This window comes from Dipodomys merriami, unplaced genomic scaffold (assembly GCF_024711535.1).
Source record: "Dipodomys merriami isolate MVZ:Mamm:240054 unplaced genomic scaffold, mDipMer1.0.p SCAF_1, whole genome shotgun sequence".
NCBI classification, from domain to species: Eukaryota; Metazoa; Chordata; class Mammalia; order Rodentia; family Heteromyidae; genus Dipodomys; species Dipodomys merriami.
This window is the reverse complement of record NW_027202270.1, coordinates 100228653-100245958: the sequence shown is the minus strand read 5'-3', so window position 1 is coordinate 100245958 and position 17306 is coordinate 100228653. Positions and strand designations below refer to the sequence as shown.

Sequence of the window (17306 nt, the reverse complement as noted above, 5' to 3'; positions counted from 1 at the left end):
CATCTCCAAAGCCCAGCACCAGTGGCTCATGCCTGTAAATCCCAACTACTCAGATGGCTGAGATCTGAGGACTGTGGTTCAAAGCTATCCTGGACAGGAGAGTCTGTGAAGCTCTTATCTCCAATTAACCACCAGAAAACTAGAAGTGGCATTGAAGCTCAAAGTGGTAGAGCACTAGTCTTGAGCAAAAAAGCTCAGGAACAGTACCCAAGGCCTGAGTTTAAGCCCCATGACACATGACAACCACCACCACTATTGTCTTTCTGACCTGAATTGAGCTCTGTCTTCAGTGAGCTTGCCCCTAACCCACATAGATTTCTAATTCAGTACTTCAAGTTCTTTTTTTCCCCCATTTTGTTCACAGATCTAGCTTCTCTTATCACACTGTAAACTTCTCAATGATAGAGATATTTATTTGTACCTTGTTCATACAAAGTCTGACATAAAAAAGGTACTTTAAAATGTTTCTCAAATTGACGGGTGAGTTAATTTTTGTTTCAGGTGTTATTGCTGTTGTTCTATTTTTTAAATACATGACATTGTATTGCCCAGGCTACTCCTGGGCTCAGATGATTCTCCTGACTCACCTCCTGAATGGCTAGCTTCAGGTCTGTGCCACTACAACCAGCTTAGCTTTGTTTAAAACTTGCTGTACAGTGTTTTGCCTGAATTTCCTGGTGGCTTTGTACATCCCTTTCCTTGTACCAGTACTGAGGCTTGAACTCAAAACCTGGAGCTCTTGCTTGGCTTTTTCACTCAAATCTGACACTCTACCATTTGAGAACGAGCTCCACTTTCACAATTTTTATGGCTAATTACAGACTGGCCTTGAAACCCTGATCTTCAGATCCCTGCCGCCTGTGTAGCTAGATTTGTAGGTGTAAACCATTAGCACCTTGCTTTCTTGGTGGTTTTGTGAAATCTCCTTAAGACTAATATTTCCATACTAGGAATATATGCTAATTTACTTTTAATATACTGCAAAATATTAAAAAACAGGATTTAGTGTAAACTTTATGATGGATACATTGGAATCCTCAGAGAGAGGGCCACCTATGACTTTTTAGAATCGGTATTGTATTTTTTGTTCATTTTCTTTTCTTTTCTTTTTTTTTTTTGGGGGGGGTCTGGTTGTGGGGCCTGAACTGTGGGCCTGTGCACTGTCCCTCAGCTCTTCAGCTCAAGGATAGCGCTCTACCACTTGAGCCACAGCGCCACTTCCGGCTTTTTTCTTTTTGCTTATGTGGTGCTGAGGAATCGAACCCAGGGCCTCAGGCATGCAAGTCAAGCACTCTACCACTGAGCCACCTTCCCAGCCCGTTCATTATATTTTCTTAGCCAAGATCTCTCCATGTATCCTCAGCAGTCCTGGAACTCATTATACTCTTGTTCCAATCTCTTAAGTCTGAGATTACAAATATACACTGTCATACTAGAAGTCCTGTATTCTTGACCTAGAACTCTGATTTGGACTTAGCTCTTCCTAAAAGCTTCTTTTTCAGTTAAGTGAGTCATTCAGCCATTTGCCTCTCAATTTCCTAATTTATATACTGAACTAAAAACATAGTTGTTAACCTACATTAAGTTTGTCAACAAGTAGAGTGCTACAAAATGATTTAAACTATATTTTGAAATGCATTTGAAAACTAAATTCAGACAACCTCTTGAAAAAGGGTCTGGAAAAGAGATAGTTAAGTTTATAAAATGTTGACAAATGATCATCAGAGTTTCATGCTATACACATAGTATAGCCCTCAATGAATATTTATTAGATAAGAGAAACAAAACAATTGATATGTTTTTACCTAATTAAAAAGCACTGAACTCTCCTACAGAGACTCACATACCGCAGGTCCCGTAAGAGCCCTGAATCCCTTTGTTATGGCAGAGTCTATACTAAGGGTCCACACAGTGTGACTAGAGCTCCGACAGACTTACAGGCATTCAGGGAAATCTTCCCACCATATCTATATAGGACTCTGTTAACCAGGCAATTCACAGTTGTGTATAAACCTTGATCAACATATTATTAAGCTAGAGGAGCTATAAATTCATTTTTAAATAAATACTTTATCATATAAAATTTTTAGAAATTTAAAATCAGCATTTTAAATAGCAGTCAAGCCTTCCCTGAATAATCTTACATACTTTTGACTACAATAGTATAATCTTCTTAGCATGTATATAGACACTGGGAAGAAATAAAATAGATGAACTTTACTACAAGATTAATTTTCTTTCTAGAATACTGGATATCTGTATAAGGACCTGGGACTCTAGAAAGCCTACACTATTCCCACATTTATTATTGAAAACAATACTTATTCTATGTAGCAAAAGGAGCCGTTAATGAAGTTTATGTATCATTGTAACAGATAGTTTCAGAAGGACATGACCTTAAGTTTCTAGAATGAAGGTTTTGGCTATGAGAGCAAAGTCTTAGGGGCAAGATACCCCAGATAACCTCACCCACATGCATTTCTCAAACAATACTTTTCTGTATGTAAACAGAAACTAAAAAGGAGTATATGTTTTTGTGTCCTTAGTTATTAAATAGCTGGCTTTTCTTCAATGTACCCTTAAATTTCTGCACAATGCAAAGCCTTCAGCACCCCAAGGAATATAAACAAAGGATATCAGGCAAGTTCACCTACTCCCACTTCACCACACAATGCTTGTTGTTAACTAAGCAATTCCCAGGGCAGATTTATGATTGTGGAGGCCAGAGTACATACTCAGGTTGAGTCCATGGAATCTGGGGTCGGAAGTACTTGGTACTGTTCCATCCCCAGGGCTTTTGAAAAAAACATGAAAATGTGTTTGTTCATTTTTTGCATGTACACCACAGACTATTTAGACATTTGGAAAACTTAAAGCACATGAACGTCTCAGAACAGCTTATTGTTTGTGCTCTGAGATTTAACCTTTTCTCTTTTATAGCTATGATGTTCTCTGGTGAATAAAAAGTCTCCTGAGTCAAGTAAGATGAATCAATTACATATCTAGCATGTATCAAAAATAAACTGATAGATCAACACAAGATATGTATATTCAAAATTTCTAAAGCTCTTTTCTTATTTTCTAAACAAAATTGTGACTGTGAACTATTTCACTGTATTCTTAAACCCTAAGTTTTTATAGGAATTGTAGGTACAGTCGGAACTATGAGGACTCAAGAAGGTAAATCCACACAAGTACTTGAAAAGGCTTATGTCCTTATGGCATTTTCAGAGAATATTCTGTCTAAAGTTACAGACTTCAGGTTCATGTCATTTCACAAACATGGAATGTAACTTTTGAGGTTTGTACTTCTTGCTGCCTTAAGTACAAAGTGAAACAGATTCCTGTTTCCATTTATATATCTCTCTATATATGACTATTATCAACTTATTAAAACTAGTTAAATTCAATTACTACTCTTTTACTCTTTGATAATCATTTGTTAAATACTAAAATTGACCCAGAAAAAGCCATAAATACATTACATTTGTATAATTTTAAAAACATTCAGAAACATGTGAATTCAGGACTTAATTACTGAATAGTAAGGATGGTTATTACTATACACATACATCCATATGTCTTAGACTGAATGCAATTCTTGATGCATGAAATAAATAGATGAATACTATAGATACCATAGCATTGCAAATATACTTGCAAAACCACAAGGCTGTTTTTGAAAAAGTAGAATAATGTTAGATTTCAGAAGTTCTGAGTTAGATGACAGAGGCTGATAAAATCTAGTCTTCAATTCTGGCACAAATGGATAAGAAATAAATGACTGGTCTATTGAGGTTTTTCTTGTCTCTTAGCTAGGAAAGAAACAACTGCCTGACACCTACCAGTGGAAAGTCATTGAAAAAGTAGATTAGTGAGAATAAAACAACAAAAAGAATAGTCTCCTACCCATTGCTTCCTACTGAATGAACTTTTGACATATCAGCAAACTCTTCTTTTCTCTTGCTGCTACTGGTATACTGCTCACTGTACAGCTTGAGGGACATCTGCTCAACAGCATCTCTTTGTGCTTCCAGGTAGCATAGTTGAACCTCAGCCTGGAGAGAGAAACAAAGAAAAGCTGCTGTTTTAATCCAGAAGGAATGCATTTCAAGTGAGGTGTAACAACTCAAAGAATGGGAATTGTTCACATCATTATACCTTTCCTTTTTGGGTTGGATTTAATGGGATCAGCTGGGCATATTACAGAATTATATTTTAGATCTGAATCTTATAAGTTCTTCCTTAAAATATGACTTGAATAAATGAACTCTCAGAAGACTCAGTAAACATTACAAAATTTCCCTGAGATCATAATACTGTATGATAAGATTTACATAAAAATTCTGTTGAGGTTTCTTAATAATATTTTGCCTTGCATTGTCACATATGTAATATTTATTTTTAAATGTCCCTTCGAACCTAAGCATTGGAATATATACAGTACAGGTATTCTGCATGTTCCTCTATTTTCTCTCTGAGAAAAAGAAATTAAGCCTAAATTAATTCAAGTAAGTTTTCAATAGTGGAGAGAGATGTTTTTATATTTTTATTAAATTAATAAATTTAAGTCAAAGCATTGCAACTTTACTCATATGCAGGCACGAATAGTTAAATCTTTCATAGTTACTGGGGCTCACTATAAAGTAAGGCAGTAAGTTCATCATGCTGTTTTTTTTTTTTTATCAAACCAAGCCAAAAGAATGCTGAATAATATCTGGCATGGAAATGCATTGAACAGATGCTTTATTTATTGCAGCTGTTATAATCTCTGTGGTTTCAGGGTTCCCTAGAAGACCAGATGAGCTTGATAATGAAATCTCCTTGGGGTAGGCTTGCCTATGTTCAATGGGAGTTAGCAATGCTGACTTTTCCTATACCATGAACCAGAGGACTCTTATTTTCTCTCCTGGCTTCACTGAATTCAAGCATAGCCACTAACATTTTCTGATAAACATGAAAGGTTCTACTGACAATTACATTACATATTTTCCCCAGAAAAAAAGATGTGAGCCAGCTTTTGGATAGTCACCAGAATTCTATAACATGTAACAAATGTCAAGTTAGATGTGACCTTCTATTCTACCAAGGTTTAAACTCAGGACCTCAAACTTGCACTCAACGTGCTTGCTTGCTACTTGTGCTCTACTACTTGAGCTGTGCCTCTAGCCCAGATTTTTGCTGGTTACTTTGGATATGGAATCTCATAGAATTTTCTACCTAGACTGACTGACTTATTCTTCATATTCACATCCAACTAAGAATACTTTTCTACTCTCTAATTTTATAGACTCAACTAGGGAGAAAGAGTAAGTGTTGTAATGTGGGAGACAATTAAAAGGCCAAATTAAGATTCTGTAAAGAAAATGGGTAGCTTTAAAAGTAAGGTCTCAAATAATTTAGAATACCAATGTCTTTGCTTCTCACAAACAGCTAGTTAAAAATTCCTAAGAAAGAACTTAAAGAAACATTAATATTACTATAGTTATGTAAGTGGAGTTTCTGAACTTATTTCCAAACTTTCATCTAGTTATTTATTCATTTGAACTTTTCTTATTCAAATCAATTGGCTTACATAAAAATAGTTCAGTTGAATTTAGAATTATATTGAGTTTGTAGCTCAGTAGTAAAACCTTTATCCAGAATGCATGAAGCCCTAGGTTTGATCCCAAGCACACACACCAAAAATTACTTTGAGTATATTCAGTTGGAGATAGTCTAGCTTGTGGGAAGATACAAAGAAAATGCCAAATCTAGTGTTTTTGTATTTTTTTTTTACTGATGTAGAAGAGGTACACAGGATGTTAAAGTCACATATAGAAAAGTGCTAAGGATTGTACAAAACCCATGAATTACAGAAATAATATATATTACGAATACTTTTTAAAAGGCTAAAGCTGAATACAGAGTCAATGATTAGAAAAACACTAGACTATCAGTTTCTAAAGATTATACAAATTCTTATGTAATAAATGAGATGAGAGATATTGAAGAACAGTTAAAGAATTTAAAAAGATATCCCTCCCAAATGCTACCCTCTCCCTTCCAGTGCAATGCTATTGGCACAATGAGGCTGGCATCATGTATAACAAATATTCCACCAGAAACCCTATGCTGTTAGGAAGATGTTTAATACATAGATATTTCTGCTAGTTTTAAACCACTATAGGCAACATGTTGAACCATGGCTCTTTGTGAATAATACATGTGTGAAACCAGTCACAAAAAGGCAGTGAGGTAGACTCATCATCTCTATGGAAAACTAACCAATATTCACCCTCATGTTGTCCTCATCCACACCTATGTACAGAGTGAGGGCTTGGCTCATCTGACAGGGATATGTGGAAAGGAGTTCAGAGAACAAAGCTGAGAACAACTCTGAAGATAGTCATCTTACAAAAATGATTGAAACATTGTAATATAAGACTTTTTTTTGTCAGACATGGGGCTTGAAATCTGGGCCTGGGCACTGTACCTCAGCTCTTCAGCTCAAGACTAGCACTCTACCACTTGAGCCACAGCATCACTTCTGGCTTTCTAGTGGTTTATTGGAGATAAGAGTCTCATGAGCTTTCTTGGGGTTTGAACTGTGGTCCTCAGATCTCAGTCTCCTGAGTAGCTAGGATTACAGGCGTGAGCCACCAGCGCCCCATGTAATATAAGACTTTTATTGCATAATATTTCAAAGGCATTTGTCATAGAGACTTCCCTGCCTAATCTGAAGATGAATTAGATGGCTTAGATCTTTCCTATCCATCTCTATTCCTATCTCTACTTTCAGTGATTCATTCTTATATGTACTGATAAAAGTAGTTCCTCCAGCTAAGGTTGAATAGCTTTACCAGTCTAAATCTCTCTACAAACTGTCTTAAAATTTTCTCATACCATATCTTAGACAACAGATAAAATTTTAAAAGATAAAGTTGAGGGAAATAAAGTCCTTTAAAAAAGGAGGGGGAGTGGCTCCACCTGTAATCCTAGCTACTAGGGAGGCTGAGATCTGAGGATCGTGGTTCAAAGCCAGCCTGGGCAGGAAGGGCTGTGAGACTCTTATTTCCAATCAACCAACAAAAAAACTGAAGTGGAGCTGTGCCTCAAAGTAGTAGATCACTGGCCTTAAGAAAAAGAGCTCAGGGATAGTACCCAAGCCCTAAGTTCAAGCCCCACGACTGCCAAAAAAAAAAAGGTAATTTCTCTGGCTAAAACTATTTCACTATTACCTGTGATAATAGTGATGCTTTTGTAAGTAACTACATTTTACATATAGAAACTTAGCATGATTAATATTAAAGATGTATAATTGATATACTTATGTTGTATAGTTTACTCATTGAAGAAATAGAAAGAGAACAAAACAGTGAGCAATCCATCTCTTCATTTCGGTTACTGGGGTAAGAATAGAAGGAAAACTAAGCAAGTAGCTGGAAAAAATAACTAGATTTTAATCTTTAAGCTTGAGGTTCTAGTGGGGGCAATCAGAGTAAGATTTTCATCAAGCACATGGAAATGTTAGGACTTAAATGCAGATCTAGAGGCATTAGTTGAAATTAGATAATTTGAGAATGCCATCAGAGAGGATGTATGAAGAAAATGATCAGTTTTCACTCTAGACTAGGCCTGCATCACCCACCAGCTGTTCCAATGCAATGGATCCTTAACTGTTCTACCTTCCTCCTTTCTCATCATGCCAAAATTCATTTTATATCTGTTTACTGGCAGATCCTTCTAAATAACAGCTGAGATCACTGAGATTATTGGCATGTTAACAGTTTGATTCTGGACCTCTTTTCTTTATATTCTCTTTTTCCATCGCTTTAAATGCCATCTATATAATATAGTGAAGCCTTCTAATCCACTCCTTTCAGCATACACACTCTCTCTCTCTCTCTCTCTCTCTCTCTCTCTCTCACACACACACACACACACACACACACACGCACGCACACACACACACACACACACACACACACAAGCAATCACCCGAAACTACTGTTCGGATTATTCTAAATAAAAAATTAAAAACTCTTCATTCTTATAATCAACACATCTTCCAACCTTTCCATTCTTAGACTTTCTATTTAAATAAATGGCACCATCTGTGGCTCTGGTCAGAAACCTAAGAGTTACTACATTTTTTTTGGTGGTACCAGGGCTTGACTTGAACTTGAACTTAAACCTCATACCCTGTTTTACCGTGTTCACTGCTAGCATTTTATATATTGAGCCATGCCTCCAGTCCAACACTTCTGGTTAACTGGAAAAGAAGTCTAGAGGACTTTTCTGCAAGGGCTGGTTCTGAACTTTGATCCCTTGATCTCAGCCTCCTGAGCCCTAGGAGTACAACCATGTCCAGGCTTAGAGTCACTCTTGATAACTCCCTTTCATTTACCATAGCAAGGTATTCCTTGATTCCTTTTCCAAAATGTATTTCCAGTCAGTTTCCAATCTACACTGTTGCCAGCCCAGTCTAAGCCTTCATCATGTATCACATAGTACAATTATCACCGAATAGAAACCCTCTTACTGACTCTTACTCTTTTGATCTCTGCCTTTATATTGGCCAAAGTGATCTTTATAAACATTAGCTAGTTTAATAGTGCACTTTTAGACCCAAGAAACGACTTCTCCCATGGTCTAGAGATTTTGTTCATGTCTCATTTCATGTTAGTCCCCCCCATTGACCACTGTGACCATCTCTGACTTAGAATCTTTTACATATATAGTTATCCTTCTCTGGAACACTGTCATGATGTCTTCTTATCTTTCAGCTCTCAGCTGACTTCCTGCTTCCTAGAAAGTCCTTCCTTGATGACTCAACTAAAATAGATCCATTCTAGTTTTCTTCATTTCAGAACCAGGATAGTTTCGTAATAGCACAATCAATTGAAAATTCTGCACTGAGTGGTTTGTAGAACATGCCTGGAGTTTAATAAATAATTGGTGAATTAATGAAGTGTACATATAGCCATTCAGTTATCCCAATTTATCAATTGTACATTCACTGATGCCAGGTCTTGGGAACTGCACCAGGCTGTGAGTAAACTAGTCCCTTCTAAAGTAGTACACTGTGGTAGAAGAGAAACCCATGACAACAGATCACTATGAATGTGCCAAATAAACCTCAATGTATTACAGACTGAACTGTGTCCTCATACCCCTAAATTCATAAATTGAAGCCCAATGAAATTATGTTCAGATATAGGATCTTAAGTAGGTCATTAAAGCTAAATGAGATCATATAAGATATAACCTTAACTCCAATGAGACTCATGTCCTTATAAGAAGAGGAAACACATTAGAAGTATACATACAGAGGAAAGGTCATAATGAGGATGTACAAGCCAAAGAGAGAGAGAGGCCTTACCAGACACTATACCTGCATATAACTTGATCCTGGACTGCTAGCCTCCAGATCTGTTAGAGATGAAATGCTATCATATTTTACTATGGTATCCTAATAAAATTGGAAATGCTGCAGTTCATCTGAGACTTAATACAAGCTGTTTCACTACTTATCATTTGTAGCATGCTTTCACACTTTGTGTTGTATGTACTTAGTGCCTAAATCACTAGGGATACTTTTTAAAATTTTATTGTAAAGATGCTGTACAGAGGGGTTACAGTTACATGAGTAAGGTAATTAGTACATTTCTTGTCCAGCATTGATAGATCATGAATCTTTCTGGTGTGAGTGAATTTCATTTAATCTAACAATGGAAACATTTAGGCATATGATCACTTTTGTAATCACATATAGACATATGTCTATATTTTTCCAAAAAAGCATTCATTTAGTTAAGAAGTATGTATTTTCATATCATCTCATATCCCAAGATTTTTTGCTGGATCAAATATTCTCAGAATATTAAAATTAACTTTAATATTTTAATCTAACACATATCTATAGACCTCCTTGTTACTTATAACTAGACACCTCATAGATTTACACTAAATCCACCTATCTATTTGCTTCTAGGTCTCTGTCTTTTATTTCATCTTTTGTTTCTGTTGAGGTTTTCTGAGTTTGGAGTTAAAACCTAATTGCTCCATTTGACCACAAAAATATCTCTTATCTATTCAAAATAACCACTCATGAACATTTTCCTCTGCATCAAATATTCTTTTCCATTAATCATGTTAATGCTGATGCTTTTTCCATGGTCACAAAAAGAAGAAAAGAAAATATTCTCTAGATACCAGTTAACAATATCCTATCCCTCAGGTTGTCTGGTAGAGTTCCCTACATCATGCCAGGATTTAACATTCTCATCTTTATGGTATTTTTCCCTAAGATCTGGTTATCTTTTGCATCTTCCCTTTTTTGCTTGTCATTCAAAATTCCCTAAAATAACTCACCTTTGGGACTGAATTCAAGGTGTATTTCCTTTGTTTAGAAACTTTCTATGGACATTAATTAATGGATGTGAATAGTTACATTCTGACTAAATAGAAATAATATTTGGTTTTACAATTAGTGAGTTTCAAATTGCATTCTTTCAGCCTTGCATGCCAAACTGAATAGAGTACCAAAGCTTCCTTCTGCAGAATCAGAATACAGTCAATACTGAAGGAACAAGAAGGGTCTTTGTGATAAGTTGATGGTGGTCCTTCACTTATTCTCTTATGGGTAAGATATTATACAAAATATGGACTATATGTAAATATGTAATAAAATATATACCACATAATATATAAATATGGACATATTATACAATATGTAAATATGGGCTAGATACTATGTCTCCCTTCAGAGAACAGATATTCTATAATCACAGAAAAATTATGGTACATAAAGAAACTCAAATATTTATTCAAAAATAAGACTGATAGAACCCTTCAAAAAGAACCAGAGGCATTGTACACATAACTTACCTTGTTAAATGGCTAAAAATCAATAACTCACCTAAAATTAAATTAAGAAAAGGAAGGGGTGGGTTGGGAGGAGTGGGTGAGAATGTTGAAAGGGGTGACATTGATCATGATGCACTGTGTTCATAAACTGCTTCGGTGAATGGCAACTCCTTTGTACAGCTACTTAAAGAGAATAATAGCCTTCAAAATGAAAACAAAAAATGTTTCCCAAGAAACAATTAATAACTGTTAGAATGTTCCTTTTATCATTGGTAAGAGAATTTCTTAAATATCCAAATGTATTTCCCTTATTAAAAATTAAACAAGGGCTGGGAAGGTGGCTCAGTGGTAGAGTGTTTGTCTCTCATGCATGAGGCCCTGGGTTTGATTCCTCAGCACCACATAGGCAGAAAAAGCTGGATGTGGCACTGTGTGTGGCTCAAGTGTTAGAGTGCTTGCCTTGAGCTGAAGAGCTGAGGGACAGTGCCCAGGCCCAGAGTTCAAGCCCCATGATTGACAAAGAGAAAAAAAGAAAAGAAAAAAGAAAACTTAAACAAGATCCATTCATCTACTGAAGGGCATCTGGGTTGGTTCTATATCTTAGCTATGGTGAATAATGCTTCAGTGTGACCTTGTTTGTGATCATTTGGATAAATGCTCAGAAGTGGGAGTGCTCTATGTGTCATGTTTTGAGAAACATCCATACTGTTTTCCAGAGTGGCTGAACAAGTTTACACTCCCACCAACAGTGTAGTAGTGTTCCCTTTCGGCCACATCCCCTCTACATCTCCACCAGAAAGAATGGCACTGCTCCATTTGTAAGGAAATGGAAAGACTTGGAAAAAAATCATATTAAGTGAAGTAAACTAGACCCAAAGAAACATAAGTCCCATGGTATCCCTTATTTGCAATAAATAGTATACATAGGATAATCTTAGCAGATGAGCAGAATAACTCAATAGCTATATATATATTATATATGATCATATAAAATGATGCTAAATGAAATAAACTTCAAGGCATGGATACAAGAGGGTTTTCTTTGTTGTTGTTGTTTTTACTGTACTATATGATTTTTTTGTTTTTTGTATGTTCTTCCCCGTATGGTATATATATCTCCTGTTGTCACTGTATTTGATTTTGGTACCTTGGTATTGCACATAAGTTTATTGGGATTAGGGAAGGGAAGGGAAACAACAGAATGGTGAGACAAAGGACAAGGGGGAACCAATGCAACAGCAATTATACAAGACAATATGTTGGAAATGATCTGTACAACTTGCGGAGGGGAGGGGGTAGAGGGAAAGGAGTAGAAAAATGAGGGAATGGGTAACAAGTTTGACGGGAAATGTATATATTACCTTACTTATGTAACTGTAACCCCTCTGTATATCAGCTTGACAATAATAAAAAAATCATGTGTTAAAAAAATTAAGCAAGAGTGAAAAATATAAAAAAATTAGCAAGAATTTAATATAAAAATTATTATAAAAAATTCAACAAGAATTCTCAAAGCTGATTCAATATGATTGTTCAGCAAAGATCATTGCACAAACAAATCTTTGAGCATTAATATGTAAATCTACAATCATAATGGCAGCTCCCAAAAACATTGCTTTAGATTCTTGTGGCTCATTTATAGTTTTCATATTTATATGCAAAAGGTAACTTAAATATCAGCAATATTAAATTTATAACTTCAAAAGATTATTTATACTTTTATTGGGATACTGCTTAAAAATCATCAAAAATATTCACTAAATATTCAAAAAAAATTTTAAAGCAATATCCTTAAGATATTGATTAAATGGCAAGCATTGAAACAAAGTGGAAATATTAACATTAATACTATTTACATTATTTCTTATATATTTGTTTCACTGTAAAGAAAAGAAAAATGTCTTCTATCATAATAATAAGATTTTTATTACCAATATGACATAAACATCTCTTTCTAACAAACATAAAGAACAAATATACCACACAATTGCTTTTGTGGACAGCTTCATCCACCACTCTCTCTCTCTCCTTTTTGTAATGCATGTGGGTAAGCTCATTAAAAATTCAGCATTTTATATCATGAGCTGGGGTGGGAAGGAAGTGTGATTACAGTGTGCAGACTGGAGGGGATGATTAGAATTTTCGATGTTTCTCCATTACTGAAACAGTAATGGCAAATGTGCACAATGACACAGGCATCAAGTCTGTGTTTATATTCTACAGCAGTGTCTTTATTCCTATCTTCTAAATTTTACTCCAGAAAATTCTTATTTACTTTGTAGCAGGAATGAGAAATTAAAAATATACATTGCGAAGGTCCAATTGTAGTTTTCCTAGCTTGCAGGAATGGCAGTTCTTAATGCTGGCCACTGTTACCGTGAACTCTGTAACACTCTCAGTACTTTTGAAGTCTATAAAATCCTTGTTCTTATGTGCAGGTGGCAGAAAGGAATGATGCAAGAACAACAAGAATTACTTTGCATACTAATAATTACAATTTAGTTATCAAAACAGAACAAAACAAATATGCTTTTATAATGCTCTTTAAAAAATTTAACCTCCTAGGGTTCTAATAATCAGGGCCTAGGGTTCAAGAATGCATGCTAACATTCAGCTCAGTGCCTATATCCTCATTTCAAAGAGAATCATTCAAACCGACATCTACCCTGTCAAGAATCTTGACTTTGAGCTGCTAATGTAGAATAAAAATCAATATAAATTTTGATCACTTGATGAATATTTACTTCTTTCTTTGGGGATTTAGAAATGAAAAGTGCTGAATCAAGTCATTTTATTTTTTTGTGTTTGTGCCAACACCAATTTACTACCCTCCAGAAAGTTCCTGAACAACTGTCTCAGGTGGCATGTATGTTAGTTTTTTCTGTCAATCAGAACAGTACATCACTAGGGAACTATAATCATTTCCCTTTCATACTTTTAGTGCTCTAAAAAGGAATATTTTGATGACTTCCAGAGAAAAGGTATGCTTTCTCATTTAGCTATACTATTATAAGCCTGGTGTTTGTTGTTTCTGGCATTTGGATAACCCTAAACTGATACAATTTATTAAAAGTTAAACATTTTATTTTAGGCTACAAGGGTCAAGTACAATAAATAGAATTTAAAAATGGGTTTCTCTATAATACAAATGCAGTATCACCTCACCATCAAGACAAAAAGCTTTTTGAGAAGCCCACAGTTTTTCTCTATGCATTTCCCAAAAAGTAACAAGTATCAGCTGACTGCTGGAATCAGCAGAAGGACCTCACAATAAAGAAAGGCTTTCCACTTTTATTATATATGAAAATGTTCTACAGACAAAATGATATTCACAAAACTTAACAATTAAAATGTATTTCTAGTGTTAGGTTAGTTACATGAGAGTGCAGCATGCCACTATTTTTATAATACATATGAATATATAATATTATGCTGTGTATATAATATACAGTATAACATAAAGCTTACTATTAATATAGTGATCTTAAGTCTTTCCGAATGTGAAAAAGACTAAATTAGTTGCAAATAACAAAAAGATAAGTTATCCTCCCATTTAAGAGTGGCAGAATACTCTATATTAAAGAGGTATTTTTGTTGGTTCTTTATAAATTAAATAAAAATGGCACCAGCTGCCTTTCCCAAGGATGATATAGGCCTGGACAATCACTAGGTATTATGTAGACAGATGTTTTAAATAAAATAAAGTATTTAGATGGCTAGATACCTTGCTAGATATGAAGGCAATTATAGGATGTCTTTGTTAAATTACATTTTTCATTTTTGCGAGGAGAAAAAAGAATTGTCCTGGAAACAGCACCAACAGGAAATGATCCTATATCTAAAACAGCTGGAGACTGTAACTAATATAAATTTACTTGAAAATAAAAATGCTGTGTGCCTCTAGAGACATGCAGTAACATGCCATAAAAACAGATGAGAATACGAAAGTATTTAAAAGGGAGAAAATATGTTTTATCTAGATACTATTTTGAGATGTGGCCCACTGATGAGAAATAGTTGAAGAAAAAAAATCAAAAAAGCCATTTTAGAACTTATAATAGCTAAAAATTATATTTAATAGATTTAAATTTTTATACTTCTAGGAAATATAAAAATATTCTTTGTTTTCAAGGAAAAATTCTTTGCTTTCTACTGTATTTGCTATGATATGAAATTAATAGTCATAATAAAGGCAAAAAGTAAGACAAAAGCAAATACTAGTGTTTAACTGATAAATTTTAAAGGAAGCAAAAGATCTTTACCACAAGTATATTTAAGATCCTGAATGTTGGATTAAAAATATTCTAGTATTTTTCAAAGCAATATTTAATGTCTTAGCAAAAAGACTCCCTACTACTCTTGTCTGTTCCCCAATCCAGATTCTTGTTAGTTACTGAAGTGGAAGGACATCTGATATACTCACTCATACTAAAAAGTCATATGCATTAACATCTTAATATAGAATGTCTCCAATTTCACAAATTTTAATGTTCTTTACTTAAAACTAAAATACATTAACACTCTAAATAATTTTAAGCAAACTCTAAATGGGAATATATTTGCACAGAAGAGGTGAACAGAAGTAGTAAGAGCACCCCTAAATCTTGACTGACTACCTTCATTTATGTGTATAACCCATACTGGTTCACTTCCTAGGGATCTAGGAATCAGATAGGAGACCATATAAAGCTCTGATTTCCCATTGGCCCCAATTTCCACAGATGGGAAAGTTCACAGCCTCAGATGCTGGCTTCTGTGTCAGCTAGACAGAAGAAACCACATAGGATGAAAAAGGAATGAGAAGGATAGAGGTAGACTGGAAGATCTAGCGAACAAAGCAAGCAAATAAGTATAATGTATGTGAGGATTAGTATTAAAATAGTTCTTATATTTTAAAAAAACTTGATTTTAAAAAAGTTATTTTGTGAAGGTTAATTTTGTAATAATATCTTAAAAATATAAAACTCCAATATTTAAACTAAACTAAAGCTCAAAGTACTTAATAATTCTCTCTTTCTCCAAGTTTATCAAACTTAAAAGGAACAATTGGAGCTGTTTTCTGGTACGTCTCTCTCTCTCTCTCTCTCTCTCTCTCTCTCACACACACACACACACACACACATACACACACACAAAAAACCTTTTGCTAGAGATTCCCATATATTTGCACTTTCTTTATGACCACAGATTGACCATCATTGCTGCTTATAGCTCCTAAAGCTTGATGCATTGCTTCAATTTTTCTGAAAATTCTCTACGCTATCCCAACCAAATGAGGCTAAAGATAGAAAAAAAATACACATTTTTTTTTCTTTTCTTTAATGGATTGATTGGCTTCCACCAGGCATACTGATATAAATAAATGACAAGTTAAGCAAAAATATATCCTTCATTTTTCATCCTTTATTTTTGAGTTCAAGTGAAAAGATAAACCACTGTTATCTCTTAAACCAAAAGGTAGTTGTAAAGTGGTTCCTAATTATTGTTCTATCCAAAGGAAGATAAATTTCAACAAAAGTTTCTCTATTCTATTATTTCCTTTTTGTAGTCCAACATGATGATAGGTATTATAAACTATGCTCAAAGATCTATTTTCATGGAAAGATTAGCCCGTAGCCTATTACAGACACATTCTCCGGAGGGACTCAAGTCTACTGAGGCCTGCATTATTCAGATTTCACTGCCCATCCTTCTGATCTCCTCTACGAAGTTCTTGCTGTTGTCCCACACTACGATAATCATCTTTCTAGTTCAATTCCTTGAATGAGCTTACCTTTCCCACCTTGAATATGCGGTTCCTTCTCTCTGGAATTTTTTTCTGTATTTTCTCATGGCAAGCAACTCACATGTTTAAAGTTAGTGTAAGTGTTATTTCCTTCTCAGATAATCTTAACTAAGATAACTATATTGCTTTCTCTTCTCTCCTTTTTCTTGCCCTCTCTTTCTCTGACTCCATTACTTAGTATAATTTACAATCATACTTACTTGACTGGGTAACTTTTATTCTATTTTATTTGTTTTCCACTTACTTGTTTTTAACCTATATTCCAATTCAATATTAATTCCATAATAACACAGGACCATATTTCTCTTGTTCAAAATTATATTACAAAACATATCAGACTTTTCCAACAGAAAACATTGTGTTGAATGAAGGCATTAATGAATTGTTGAATGAAAACTCATAAACTATCCTAGGAATTCTCAAGCTAGAAGGAGAGGTGCTATCTGTGAAGAGTAGCCAGTGTTGACAAACATGTCGGGTTGCCAATCTGAGAGGTAAGATGTAAATGATGGCATCAAAAGGAAGGGCCCACTAAGATTCCTTTGGATTAGGAAATAGAATTAGTCTGATATTTGCAAAAAAGGACAACCCCTGAAGCTGTTATTCATCTATGTCACACATTTTCATTTAAAGTGATGATGTTTAAGATCTCTAAGAACTTTAACCCTTA

General features: G+C 34.7%; 1 protein-coding gene across 6 annotated transcripts in view; it reads right to left on the bottom strand.

Moving 5' to 3' along the window:
• Positions 1 to 17306, bottom strand: part of Akap6 (A-kinase anchoring protein 6) — a 469667-nt gene that overhangs the window by 139177 nt on the left and 313184 nt on the right. For all 6 annotated transcript variants that reach the window (XM_070026462.1, XM_070026459.1, XM_070026473.1 and 3 more), the window contains one exon: positions 3910 to 4058. In XM_070026462.1, the coding sequence (XP_069882563.1) occupies positions 3910 to 4058 (149 nt within the window). The remainder of the gene's footprint in view (positions 1 to 3909; positions 4059 to 17306) is intronic.